The 13,895-nt window shown below is 36.8% G+C and overlaps 1 protein-coding gene across 2 annotated transcripts in view; it reads left to right on the top strand.

Moving 5' to 3' along the window:
- The first annotated feature begins 1,556 nt into the window (after positions 1-1,556).
- PDE5A (phosphodiesterase 5A, cGMP-specific) overlaps positions 1,557-13,895 on the top strand; it is a 53,696-nt gene continuing 41,357 nt past the window's right edge. The window contains exons 1-3 of one of the 2 annotated variants that reach the window (XM_009696786.1): positions 1,557-1,709; positions 10,805-11,385; positions 11,722-11,811. In XM_009696786.1, coding sequence (XP_009695088.1) covers positions 10,807-11,385; positions 11,722-11,811 — 669 coding nt within the window. In that variant the 5' untranslated portion in view covers positions 1,557-1,709; positions 10,805-10,806. Of the gene's footprint in view, positions 1,710-6,852; positions 6,885-10,802; positions 11,386-11,721; positions 11,812-13,895 lie in introns of those variants that run through there. The other variant, XM_009696785.1, reaches the window with a different exon arrangement.

Here is a 13,895-nt window from a genome sequence, read left to right as displayed (position 1 = left end):
TCCCATATAGTCATTGAATAGTTACCTCTTGTTCCATTCTGCATAGGTCAGTTTGATATTAGTATCTGTTTTCACAGTTCAAATAAAAATGGTATTTTCTGGCAAGGTGGCACTTTAAAAGAAACGTTTCTTTTTATTCACAATTAGTTTGTATTAATTATTGTTCATAATGTGACAACTGTTAGAGTCACTAGGCTCCCCAACCCATATTCTGGATTCTTGGGGAGAAGAGCTGCAGGTTGTCCACGTAACAAATTTGTATCCGCTTTCCTCCTCTCCCCTAAAGTGTATTGCAGGAGATAAGTACACATGGCTTACACCTTGTATTTTGATCCTGCACTGCCACATTACTGCTTTCCTCAAGTCTCCGAAGGCTAGGTGGACTGACATATCCTGCGACAAAGCTGTGTTGCTTGACTTCCACCTGTACAGTGCCAGGTTGCAATCCTACAAGCATGTAATCCAGGTGAATAGCTTTAAATTGCTCCCTTCTTAGAATATGTGAATAAACTGTCATCTCCTGAGTAGGACGCTACAGAATCAGTTATTTATGACTTTATTTTGTACCAGGGAGACAAGTGGTATACAGAGATAATATAAGTAGCTATGATCCATGAGGTGCTGTTACAGTATGACCAAAGTGCAGAACAGCCAAGGGGAAGTGTGTCACCAGCACACTCTGTGACCAGACGCGTTTGGTTCGCTACTGATACAATGTGCTGGGTCACAAACCCTCTGGCTGGAGAGTTTGCTACTGCACACTTGTGGGTTCAAGAGTTTCTAAATGCTTAGCTCCTACTAAATTTCAGCTATTTATTATATTTCTTTTTTTTTCAGCTCCTCTTGTTCTTTTTCCCCTTGCAAAGTTTTAGAATTGCCTGTCGTATTTGGGCTTCCCAGAAAGCAGAAACGTTTTGATTCTTCTTTTTGATTGTGTTTTGTTTACCCATGCTGTTGTTAAAGGCTCTTTGTAGGTGCTGCTACAGATATAATTGTTCTAACTAGATGTTATAATGGCATAATCTGCAGCCTTTTTTGTCACAAAATTATACTGCATTTACAGCTGAATTCATTACCCTTTTTGTCTTCCTGAAGTTTTATCTTTTTGTGTTCCTTTAAAGAAAAATAAATCCATGCATTGTCATGTTCAAACGTCGTACTTATTTTAACCCCCTATGGAATACATCTGTACTTCTGACTTTCTGTTTGTTCCTACTCTTAAAAATATGGGAGTGATTCTCTCTTAGTGCTCTTTGCAATCAGCAGCAGCAGACTGCCAAAACAGCCAAAGTAAAAATTCCCCTCTTGGTTAGAGGCAACTGCATTGTTCCAGGCAGTTTTTAACTGGTTTCCTAAATGTATGGCCTGATAGATACAAATGACTAACCCAAGTCTTGTATGTCTTTCACTGGAAATAAGATTATTTTGTTATAAATACATCTTGGCTTATTAGCGGGGTTGGGAAATATTTACAAATGAATTAAGGTGGGGTTGTATTTGGAAAAATAAATGTCCTTAACAGCATGGTACTTCATAGCACTTCACTGAGGATTCCAGAAGCAGCGTTTACTGGGAAACTGTACTTTGCTGGAATTCAGAGATTGCACAATTTGAATATATCAATTACATTTATTACTTTGGAAAAACTCAAGTACAGTTGGTGGTTGTTTTGGTTTTTTTCTTCTTGATGGCTGGTGGACAACCAGTTTGTAATGTGCTGCCTGCAGTACTAAATTACTAGGACATTTGCCTTCTCATCTCTGTGTCTAGAGGGCTTTTTAAAAACATCTTCCATTTTGAGCCAGTTATTTGATGTTTAATCTCATAAATATTATATGTCATATGCATTATGTCATTGTTTTGTTTGGTAATATATGTGTGCTTAATTATTTCTAATTGAAAGGAAATTAATTTTTGGAGCAAGTGTATGAAAATTCAGATTTTCAAAGGTAGAGCTGTTGAAGATTTTCTGCATTGAAATGTGCTTTGGCCTGTGTTTTTTCTTAAAAAGATATTACTGACATATAAAAAAAAAAATCCTAAAAATACACAGGTATGAGCTGTATTCATCCCTAACGTGACTTTGGTAAGTAGGCAGTGGGTTTTAAACTTCCATGATTGAAGGACCCCTAACAGTCTTCCGGTGGAGGCACAGAATCCGATGCAAATTGTTTGAATATGCTGAAAGGGGACTTGGTTTTCTAAGTTATCCCGTGCGAAGCATTTGCAGGAGGACTGCAGGCAGACCCACTGGTTCTTTGGACCATGGCTTGAAAACCACAGGAAGTAGTGGTGTTAATGTGGAGATCAGAATATTTTCTCCCACTTACTTGATTTTATTAGATGTTTACAGAGCTTTTCTGAGAATGAAGTACAGAAATCAATTTCTATGAAATCTTGGAAATTTTTCTTGTTGGTCTAGTGACCTCCGTAGTTGTCCCACTTATAAATAATGTATCCATATCCTTATGCCTTTCTTGATAACTGCAAAGTATTAAGATCATCCCAAAATACTTTAAGCTCCTGATTCAAAAAGCACTCAGGAAGGTAAGGAATGTTACCCACGTTCATGAAGTTGTAAATGTGATTAAGTATTCTTGGCATTTATTCTTGGAAATAAAGCTAGGTGTGTGCCAGAGTATTTTGGAAATAATGTCTAAAACAGCAATTACTGTGGACTGAAGAAACTGTCATTTGAGAAACTATAAGAAATCACTTACTAGCAATTTACATCTTTAATTCCCAAAAACCTATAACCTGGACTCCTACACAGAATCTTTGGCGTGAAGATAAACTAGTCTGCAGATAGTACCGAGCAGCTACAAGGAGAATGTGCTTTTACGATGTATCGTTTGCCCTAGGTAATAAAGAAACAAGCAGGCATGCACAATACATGAATTAAAATACAACTGGTGAACCTTAGAGGACAGGTAGAAAAGAAGATGGGGTGAACTACTTTAACAGTTAACATCTCTTTTTGCCTTCTTTTGTTTCAGGGTAATTTTATTACCATATTACAGTACTTTTGATAATGCCAATAGGCATTTGAAATCTCATTTCCATTTTTTTGCTCTTACTAGGAAGACTTTAGAGAATAGAGTCAAATTTCTGGCAACTGGGAAGAAAAGTGGAGCTGGGGCATACACTGCCTCTGCGGGAGACAAGAAAGTCAGATACCTTTCTCTTATTTCTAAATTGTAAAAGTTCATGGAAGTTTTGTGTTGGGCATCTGTTGAAGAATCATCACGTGAGGAGGGAATTCATGTCTTTGTACAGGATTACGACAGACTACATATCTAAAATAAAAATACCAATCAGTCTCATTTTGGAGCTGAAGGGAGACTTGCATAGTGTGTAGACATTGTGTTATATCTCTCACAAGGATAAAATTCACGATACATCACTTACGGTGTCTTCAGATCAAATAAAGTACACTATAGCCTATGCTCCTGCTTACCTGAATGCTAGATTAAAGCTGAATTGTGTGGGAATACAGGACTTGAATCAAGAATTACAAACAAAGCAATTTTGGACAATACATTCTTGACTTACTAATATGCTACCACCTATTTTCATTTTCCCCATTAAAGAGGAAGCATTTTGCTTTTGTCATGAATAAATATCGTTAATAAAACCAGAGAATACACGTCTTTCTCTTCCTTACTGGCAAAGAAACATACATAAATTTACATGGAATGATTTCTCATTTATGTGCTTCACTTGAAGAAAACTTTTTAAAAAAAGCATTAAATACAAAAGGAGCTATTTACGAAGTGCCAGAAAATAAGCCTTACTCAAATGGCCCTTGTGAATAACTCAATCGTTGTAATGTCACATTAGGTCTGGCACTGAAAATATAGCCACAAAATATATTTGCTTAGTAAAAGATATACATTTTCCCATTTATTTGTGCATTACTGTGAACTCACCCCAGCGCAGAGAGCCATCCCAAAGCCTTTGCACCACTTAAGTCCTACTTAACCTGTAGTTTAGGAATTTAAGTGGAACTGAAGTGCTGCCTAAGATTTACCTGAGGTCTCCAGGCAGGTGTGAACTTAACTTTTAATCCCTCTCTGGCCAAAGTCACTGGCATTGTCCTATTGCTTTCCACAACAAAATCATTAGGTACATAGTTTTTTTTTTTAGTTTTTTTGAGCTTGGAACAAGAAGTAAATATTTGGAGGAGAAATAAAAATCATGTTTTAGAATTTGGCCTTCAGTCCCTGAGGATTTATTCTATCTTCCTTTATAGTGTGAATAGAAAGGCCCTTCTATGGAGGAAAGCTTTCTTGTGAAAAGTTAAGCTTGCAGTTTGGTTGTTAAAGAAAACTTGAAAATAGCCAAGAATAGCCTGTTGGTGTTAATCCTCCATTTTGAATACTTTTGCTTCAAATAATAAAGCAACCTCTGCCTCCTATTTTAAAAAATGAGCATTCAGACAAGATTTACATTATATCATAGTTCTAAAAAGTTATTTCACTCTTTCATGAGCATGGTTTGAATCAAGAATTAGAGTTCTTAATTTAGATCTGTATCCAAACAGAAGTCAGTCAGGCCACTTAACATGTTTAAAGTTAAATGTATGTTTATATATTTGACCGAGTGGTGCCAAAAAATTAGCACTGACTTTAGGTCATACTTTGTCTTCAAAAACTGTTTGCCTACCACTGTTAGAAATAGCATCTCTAGTAACTATAATTGGAAAGGGTTTAAGGAAAAACAACTATTGTCTTTGTCAATCTACTTTTTTCGTTAGTTTGAAAAGACTTCTTTTACATCAGTTTACTGTTTCCATCTAGTAAGGCCTTATACAGTTTATTTAAATCTTTCCATGGCGAGAAAGGAGACAAAAACACTTAGAACATAATTGTGAAATACAAAGTACTGGAAACAAAAAGGGAAGGGAAATATAATATCCAAGTGACTTTGACTTTCAAATTCATTTGTTAAAACTGGATAGTTTTCCAGTTGTTGCTAATGCTTTAAGTGATTTCTATGTCTAAATTATGTCAAGATGTGGGAAAGAAATTTGAAGACATCTAGTGGTTATTTTAAGGAAAGCAATTGCAAAAATAGTTACAAAGCTTGGCTTGAAATATTGTTGATTTCAACACTAGCAGGATTAGGCCACAGGAATTCAGATACTCGAAAGCTGGCATTTTCTAGTAGGCCAGTTTGGATTGAATCCCTGTCCTGAAGTGTGTTATCAGTAACTGCTGGTTTGACTGAAAAATCAGCAAAACAGTCCACACAACTACTGAAATATTGCGCATTGTATACACGAAAGGTTTATGAGCAACAGAGAAAACGGGGAATTACTTGTTGTTTCACTGAAAGCTCCTTATCACCCAGTACTTTTATGGTACAGTAATTATTATGCCTTCTTTGTGCAAGATAAGTAAGATGCAGTATACTGCAGTATTACTTTGTGCTCTGTTTTTGCACGTTCTGTCCAAAGATACCAAATACTTGCTGAATGGTCACATTGGTATGGTCTTACATATGTGGAATGGTTACATGTGTGAGCAAGACAATTATGATCTGGCTGTTACTCTTTAAACATCTTCAAGATGTTTTGCGGTTTGTTTTTTTTTTTTTTTGAGAAGTATGCTGTGTATTTTGAAGATAATCACGATGAAGCAAAGATGAGTACAATTATTTAATATTCCCAGTGTATGAGTAGAATAGTAATTAGTATCCGGTTAGCATGGTTTGATAGATACATCACAGGAAATAAAGCAAAGTTCTCTTCAGGTCTTAGACCCAAGGTTGTCTTCAGGTCTACTTGTGCCCTTCTGCATGACCTGGCTCAAGCCATGTCGCTTCCTTGTGCCTGTGTTTTCTCACCCGTTGATTTTGTATTTTTGTTGCCTATTCATATCGAAAACTAACTGCTTTAGGGACAGGTCTACTTTCTGTACAGTGTTTAAAAAATTGGGGCCAAAGAGTCTTAATTCCTCTGAAGTTCCTGAGTTCTCATGTAATGTAGATAATGTGTACTTGTATACAAGTGATTGTAGAGGGGAGGATCACATAATCATTTTTTTTTTTCCTTCAAATGCTTTACCTGCTATTGTATTTTCATCCCCTTCTCATCCCTACCTCTTCAAAATTCCTCTCCAATTTTGTCATCTGATGCTGAGGTCACCACCGAAATTCAGCAGTCACTATTGTCATGCTCCTTTGAAATTGTGTTTTATAGAGGAAAGACTGGATTTGGCTGATAGAAGTGACTAAAAAATGGTTACTTCATATTCAACTATTCCTGTTTAGGAACTCTGGGATAAATTTGCTAGTGAAGGCTGATGCTGCAGTGCAGACCTTAGTGCAGTAAAGGATGCATGCAGCTCCTGAGGAATGGGTGCTGATGCCCCTAACTCCTCAACATGCAGTGATTGCTATGCTGGGATGGAGACATTGCATTGGTTTTAACTGTCCGCATAGATCACTATGGATCAGTATCTGCTCCTGTTTGATACACTCCTGCAACTTCTAACCTTACTTCTACAGTAAGGGTCTTGTCCTTACAATCAGCTCTTGACAATGCCAATGCTTACTGAGGACTATTCATATGAATAGTCACAAGTGTTTGCTTCTCCCTGCAGTCCTTTCAAAATGACACCTTAATCATACACAGCACTTGTTACTAACGTCCAGTAACCTCACTTGTGGTTCAGTATGTGTCTGGTATTGGCTATCTGTTGAGCTAATTCTGTGCTGAGAAAGTAGTTGTGTCGGTAATACTACTCTTCTTGTCATGCATTGTTAAATAGGATTGAGTGTCAACAAGCAAATGCATGTCAAGACTTTGATAGATCTTAAATAGAGTTAGACTACCTCGGTTAATGTGAAATGCTAGTTCTTCCACCCACACGTATAACTGTGTGAGTAAAAGGAGCTAAATAGTTTCCTTGTTAGAAGAAGCATTCAGTCAGTAAAGGTCAGTGAACACTGTTCTTATTCCAGCTGAATTTGAACAGCTTTCCTGTTGCCCACATAAAAATGCCTAAATGGTTTGAAGTTGAAAACCCTGCCTTAAACAGTATAGTTAAGGATTTGTTGTTGTTGTTGTTAAGCTACAGAGCTTTTTGAGAATTGCACACTGTGTTGGCAAGTTATTGGACCATCATCTAAGAGACATTAAAGGGGACAGGAATATGTTACTCATAATTATGCAGCTCCACACACGGTTCTGTTCAATGTCAAAGTGCTTCATAAATAGTGCAGATACCTAACAAGTAGTCAGTTCTTATTAAAGAAATGTAATTACTTTCATGTGAAAGATTTTACAGTTATGTTCCACATCCCTCAACAATCTCCATAAGATAGAGAAATGAATACTTATTTCACATAGTAAAAAGGCAAGAAGGTAAAAACTAAATTATCTCAGAGCTGCAGTTTGAGAACTGTTATTAGAATGCAGAATACGTCGTTCTTACTGATTACTATTACTACACCATTAAAGGCCAGGGGACATCATTACACAACACTCCAGAATAAATAAAATGGCAGGTTTCAACTGATAAACCAAATTTCTGCTTTAGCTTTTGCTTTGTCCACAAAGAGTCCCTGATTCTTTCTCTGCCTTGTATCTTATATCAGCACATATGTATGTAAATTCAGTGGAAAACAGCTACGTGAAGTGATAGCCTTTTATATTCTCCTTTCCTCACAGGTAAATGAGCAGTAAATCAGATTGCTCTACAAATTGCTGTCACTCAGCAATAGCACAGGTTCACACCTGTGTGTTTTCAAACATGGCTAGACGAGGTACGCAGCTTCCAATGCCTAATCACTTGCTAGTTTATGAACACTCTCCATCTGATACTAGGTTATTACAGTTACTTTTAAATCTTATTTTACATTAATGCCAGTCCTCAACGTTCAACAATCAAGTCCGCACACACAAATATGAAACTGGGTCAAGTCACACCCTTCTTTTAAAACTCTTGATTATTCTATACTTACCTTCTGGTGTCTGAAGCTTTAAATGCACCCAGCTCACATTTTCATGTTCTTTTCTGCAGCCTTAGTGCTAGATGCTAAATTTTGTTTAAAAAAAAGCTAAAATTTCCAAGTAATTTCTTTTCTTGAGGAGATTAGAGTAAAACAAACAGAACCCACACATAACGCATATGATGACAAGAATTATCAGCATTGATTTTAGAGGTTGTACTGTGTTTACTTATGCATTTTTGCATTTTAAGCTTTTTATTTTTCTTATGGATACTTTTGGTCATTTTCATCACAAATTTTAATTCTATTTTCTCATTCAGTTTAATAAATGAAAATTCCAAATGTTATCAAATGCTAGCTTCTTATTTTGACTCTCATTGAAACAGCTTTTGCAAATGTGATATTGCCCTATGGAAATTATATTATGCATTTCAGTAATACATGGCCATGGCTCCCACATTTAATATTTATCCTGTTTAAGTACTATAAAGTAATCTTGTTAAAGTCAAAGTTCTAATAATATATTAATTGTTCTTTATGCTTCTTCACTGCAAGAAACATTTGGATGAGGCAACTCCACAAAAAAAAAATGTAGCACTGCTGTAATAAAGAAAGATCATTGGTAGTTTTTATTAATATACTTAAAAAGCAGAGCTTACTTCCTCTACAAATAAGTAGCTAAGCAATGAACCAAAACTCTTTCAGAGTAACAATGGAATTTCATTGTGTTCTCTGGCACCATGTTTCCAGTAATTGGACTAACTTTAGATTGCTGGGAAATTTATAATAGATGTTGATTGAGGTATATTATTGCTACAGCACTGTTCCAGGAACTTCAAGGAAAATGTAAAAACATGGAACAAAATCCTAGCTCTGCGGAACTCAGAGGCAAAAATCCCACCGCCTTAATTGTGGCCAACTTGTCATTCAGTGGTTTTGGACTTTCATTGTCAGAAGATTCACAAATGTCCTATGTGACCACATTGACCATTCAGCCTTGAGGATCACTGGGGCTATAAAGGATATTAACCATGTATGTAAGGTTTGCGTGATCAGGACCACAGTACAGAGACAGAAGCCAAAATAAAGAATAGCCTATCATCCATTTCTTTGGAGTTTCACTGGTGTGAACAAGAGAAGAATCTGGTTTTACAGTGCTACACTGAGTGATGTTTACCGCAGTCAGGCATAGTTTTTTGAGGGGAAAAAAATTTCCAGGTAGCTTGCACTGAAGTGGAATGGGTACAGTAACATAATGACTTTCTTTTGCCCAGGCACTCCCTTTACACTTATGCTATTTCCTAAATCAATTCAATTTTTCATAGCAAGTTTGCCTACAGTTGAGGTCTCCAAATCATAATGTGATTGCAAAATCTGAAAAACTCTTTCAAACCTTCCTAATAGGAGACAAGTAAGTTTCCTGTTGTGGATTGCTTGCTAATAAAAATAATATTGGTCGACTTTAGATTTTAATTAATTACTTTACTTTGAATTAACGGTTATTTACACTTGCAGTATAGCATTCTACAATACAGATGAAGCTGTTCTGTAAGGAAAAAAAGGCTATGTACAGTGCTTTTCATAGTTAACATAAACTGATGCATGTAACCGATCAGCGGCTGACTAACCTGACTAATTTCCATGGTTTCATTCAGCTTCACTCTCGAAATTCCTGTGGTCTGCTAGGCAAATAAAAAATGTCCCAAATTTAAAACATGACCACCATGAGAGGTTTCCAAAAGATCAGACTTGTTAATAGGATTTTTGCTGTTCATAGGCAGATACATTATGTAATTCAGAAAAAAACGTTTCTTCTGAGAGTAGATCATGTGCTGTGAGGAATCCTCGACACTAAGTAAATGAAATAAAAAGCCCTGTACTTAAAAAAAAGAAACGAACAGGTTTTGGACAAGAAAACATTATGGTGATAAGAAAAAATATACTCATGTTATTGATGATATGTGTGCTTATGGATAATTCAAGATATGCTGTATTTAGTGAGGACATTATTAGGGTTGGCGTTTTAGTGTGAAGTTAATTTCAGAAACATAGTTAAATACTAGAGATGCATGACATTTTTAAATTAATGATAAAGTCTTCAAAAACATAATTTGGAGGATATTCAGTATTTTGGGTTGAGTTACGCAATGAGTTTCATCTGCAAGGAAAGGAAATAGGAGAGATGCATGAAAACAAGTCTGTCTTCATTATTTTGAAAGGGGTTGAATTAGAAATATTCATGTTTCTTTCTGACAGTTTTTAAGCCAAACTTTTGTGCTTTGAGTAAAACAGCATTTTTCATTAACACTGAGAGAGCAGGGGAAGTTAAAAATAGTGTACAGGCAACAGAAAAATAGGAGGGGCTGCAGGTGATTTGACAGAGAGGATTAAAGTTCAAAATTACTTTTAAAAGTTAGAAATGTCTAGAAAAACAGAACTAAACCAGAAAGTTTTGTCTTCATATGAATATATATACATCTTATACAGAAATCTTAATCTTAGGAATGGGAAGGACCGGAACTTTTCAAGCACAAAATATGGTATAAACTGATCTTCTACATTCTGAAAGCCACGGCATAAGCAGTCTTCCTCTGTTCTATGCAGGTATTTCCTTTCGGCAGAAATAGCTTCCTTTTTATGGGACATAAAACATTGCTGCTTAATCTAGGCTAAGTGCTGCGTAAAACTGAAGAATACTGATACAGAGGAGCACTAAAGGTGCACTCATGTCCACTGTAGGAAAAGGCTTAAAGTTATCCTTTTGCAGTGTGTCTCTTCAAATATGTATTAGTTCCTGAAGATTTTTAACTTACATCATTCACTGTAATTTTATTTTTGTTTTACAGAGAAATGGTTAATGCATGGTTTGCTGAGAGAGTTCATACCATCCCAGTCTGCAAGGAGGGAACCAAATCCCAGACTGAATCCTGTGCTTGTCACCAGCCTGCCTGTGCTGAGACTACCAACTCTGGGACGCCAGCGAGGAAAATCTCCGCTTCTGAATTTGACAGACCCTTAAGGCCTATTTTTGTCAAGGACTCAGTAGGAGCAGTGAGCTTCCTCTCTGGCTCTGAAAAGAAGGAACAGATGCCTCTGCAATCTCCAAGGATTGAGACCAGTGCAGGGGATCAGTGCTCAAGACTATTAGAACTTGTGAAAGATATTTCTAGTCACTTAGATGTCACAGCGCTTTGCCATAAAATTTTCCTGCATATCCATGAGCTTATAGCAGCTGACCGCTATTCCCTGTTCTTGGTCTGTGAGGATAGCTCTAATGAGAAGTTTCTTGTAAGCAGGCTGTTTGATGTTGCAGAAGGCTCCACCCTGGAAGAAGCTTCCAACAACTGCATTCGTCTGGAGTGGAACAAGGGCATTGTGGGTCACGTAGCAGCTATAGGCCAGCCTCTGAACATCAAGAATGCATATGAGGTAAACCAAGAAAATTTATCTCAAACAATTCTTGAAAAAAGAAAAAGCCATGTTATCAGCTGTTGCAATATTCCCATTTTAGAACATGTATTTGGAACTATATCGATTTAAACCAATCAAGATGCAAACCTGCCACCATGGTTTTGGTTATAATACGTGCATTATAGATACGTGCATGCACAGAAACACGTAGCTATGACTAATGCTAGAGGAATGCTAACATCAAAATAAATTACGTAAGTTTGACATTAGTAGTCAGATATCAGCCCCAGGGAAGAAAAAGAACTGGTCTTCAGGCAAGTAGTCAAATAATTGTATTTTTTTTTCTTGTATCAGGATCCAAGATTCAATGCAGAAGTTGACCAGATCACAGGGTATAAGACTCAGAGTATTCTCTGTATGCCCATAAAGAATCATAGGGAAGAGGTAAGTTGGAGTATTGGGATCACTTCATGTAATACTGTTTCCAGCTATGCTAATGCTTTAAACTTTTATTGGCTGGCAGTCATTGTGTTACAGCATAAAACCGTATCTTTTTTAAAAAGACTACTTATGTTTGCTTTGACTTTAATTTTATCTTATCTAGTTCAGTAATGTAAGCCAAAGGGAATTGTCAAGAAGAGTTTACTCCCAGATGCAGAAGCAGAATATATGTATTTAACTCTAGAAGTGCTGTTCCCGGTTCCTGTACCAAGTATCTGTCAGCATTAAAGTTCTCTGCACACTTACTGGTCTATCTCAGTGCACGCTCAGATTGCAATTAAAAATTACTGTACTTCAGCTTAGCTTGTATCTACATTATTTTATTCAGGGGACACAAATTGGGTTTTATCGTTGTCTAAAAGGCCGTTTTTTACATTCTGTTAGCTCATAAGTAATAGATTAAGAAACATTAGGTGGTTAACATCAGGCATTGAAAAACATATGGTGTTGATGTGATTCAGAAAAGTCATCCACATGTAATATAGCTTAAATCACTCCTTATTTAAAACAATGTGAATCTGCTCATTGAACTCTTGTACCTGTTTCCCTTCCATGCTACTTCTCACAGAAGTTCTCTTTTCCTGTCTGATGCTATTGCAGTAGGGAGAATTCTTATTATGGGCTAATGATGTCTTCTTGCACCGAGTAGTTGAAGAGTGAATTCAGTAAAGTCAATGAAAGCCAATGAATGGAAAAAAAGTGAGGTCCACTGTTTTACTTAGGGAGTAAGTAAAGTAAGTTTGGGGGTTTTTTTTGATCCTGAACTTAGGAGCCTTCAGCCACATGACCAGTTTTTAGAATAATCACAAACTGTAAGGCTCTTTATAGAGTGTGTCAGAGATGGAGATAATCCCTCCTGTAATTCCTTTATTTTTTCAGAGTATTTATAGTTTGCTTCCAGAAGGTTCAAACTCCAAAAAGAAATGCTGCCAAGATTGGTTTGAAGACATCATACCTTCTTTTTCTTGCTCTTCCCTCTTTTACTCCTCTTATGGAATGTGTCACCTTGACTCTTACTGCACCGAACCTTTTTTTAATTAAACAAATTGATTAAACTCTTGATTTAACTTGTTTGTTGAATCTTACTCTAGCTGACCCAGATGATCAGCCAGGATTTCCTTTCTTCACCTATTGCTAATTTTGGTTTAAAATATTTTTTTCAGTTCTTCCAAGGACAGCAATTGATCCTCTCCTACTCCCACTCCCACTTAAAAGTGTTCCCCTTTCTAACCGGCAGCAGCCACTGCTGGCCCTGGGCCAGCTGATGAGCAAAGCAGATGTTGCATGAAGAGCTGTCAGGGACCAGTGGTCCATGTCAGGCTGATGCAAGGCTTTAAACTTCACCCAAGCCATCCCATTTTCTTTTTGCTGAATGGAAAAAATGCTGTGCTCTATGTAAGTGGGATCAGAAATGAATTATAAAATCTTGCTGGCCAGGGAGCGTAAAAGTGCTTACTTCTCACCAGGTCCTGATGGTAGGTGGGGGAAGGAATAAGAGCTGTAGTCTGTTGGTCCAATATACCACAACTTACAGGCTGAATAAACCTGCAATTGGCCATATCTTCAGCTAGCTTTCTACTCCTAAGTGCATCAGCAAGTGGAAATGAAGCAGGAATTTGTTTATTTTGAAAAGTTCAGCCAACCTGAAGTTTGAGGAAAGTGTTATACTCTGCTCATATGCAATCATTTGAAGGAGCTAAACTATAAGATTTCTTATAGGAAAGGATGGCACTTTTTATTTTTTTCTGATTTTAAAGTTGCTACCAGAAGGTTTTTCTCCCTCCCACCATAACACATGGCTAACATGTTTCTGGACAGATGTTGGAGTCAGTAAATTTGCCATTTGCATTCTGCTGCTTTTTCTGTTAAAAAAAACAAACAAGCAAAACAAAACAAAACAAAAAACCACACACCAAATAACAAAACCGGAATACTGGTTCCTCCCCATTAAAAAAAAAATATATATCCCCAAAGCCCCTCTAGTAATATTGAGGCTAGTGAATGCTGCCTTAGCCCAGGATGTCAGC

Source organism: Cariama cristata, unplaced genomic scaffold, assembly GCF_000690535.1.
Source record: "Cariama cristata isolate BGI_N322 unplaced genomic scaffold, ASM69053v1 scaffold3103, whole genome shotgun sequence".
NCBI classification, from domain to species: Eukaryota; Metazoa; Chordata; class Aves; order Cariamiformes; family Cariamidae; genus Cariama; species Cariama cristata.
This window is presented reverse-complemented; position numbering and strand designations above follow the sequence as displayed.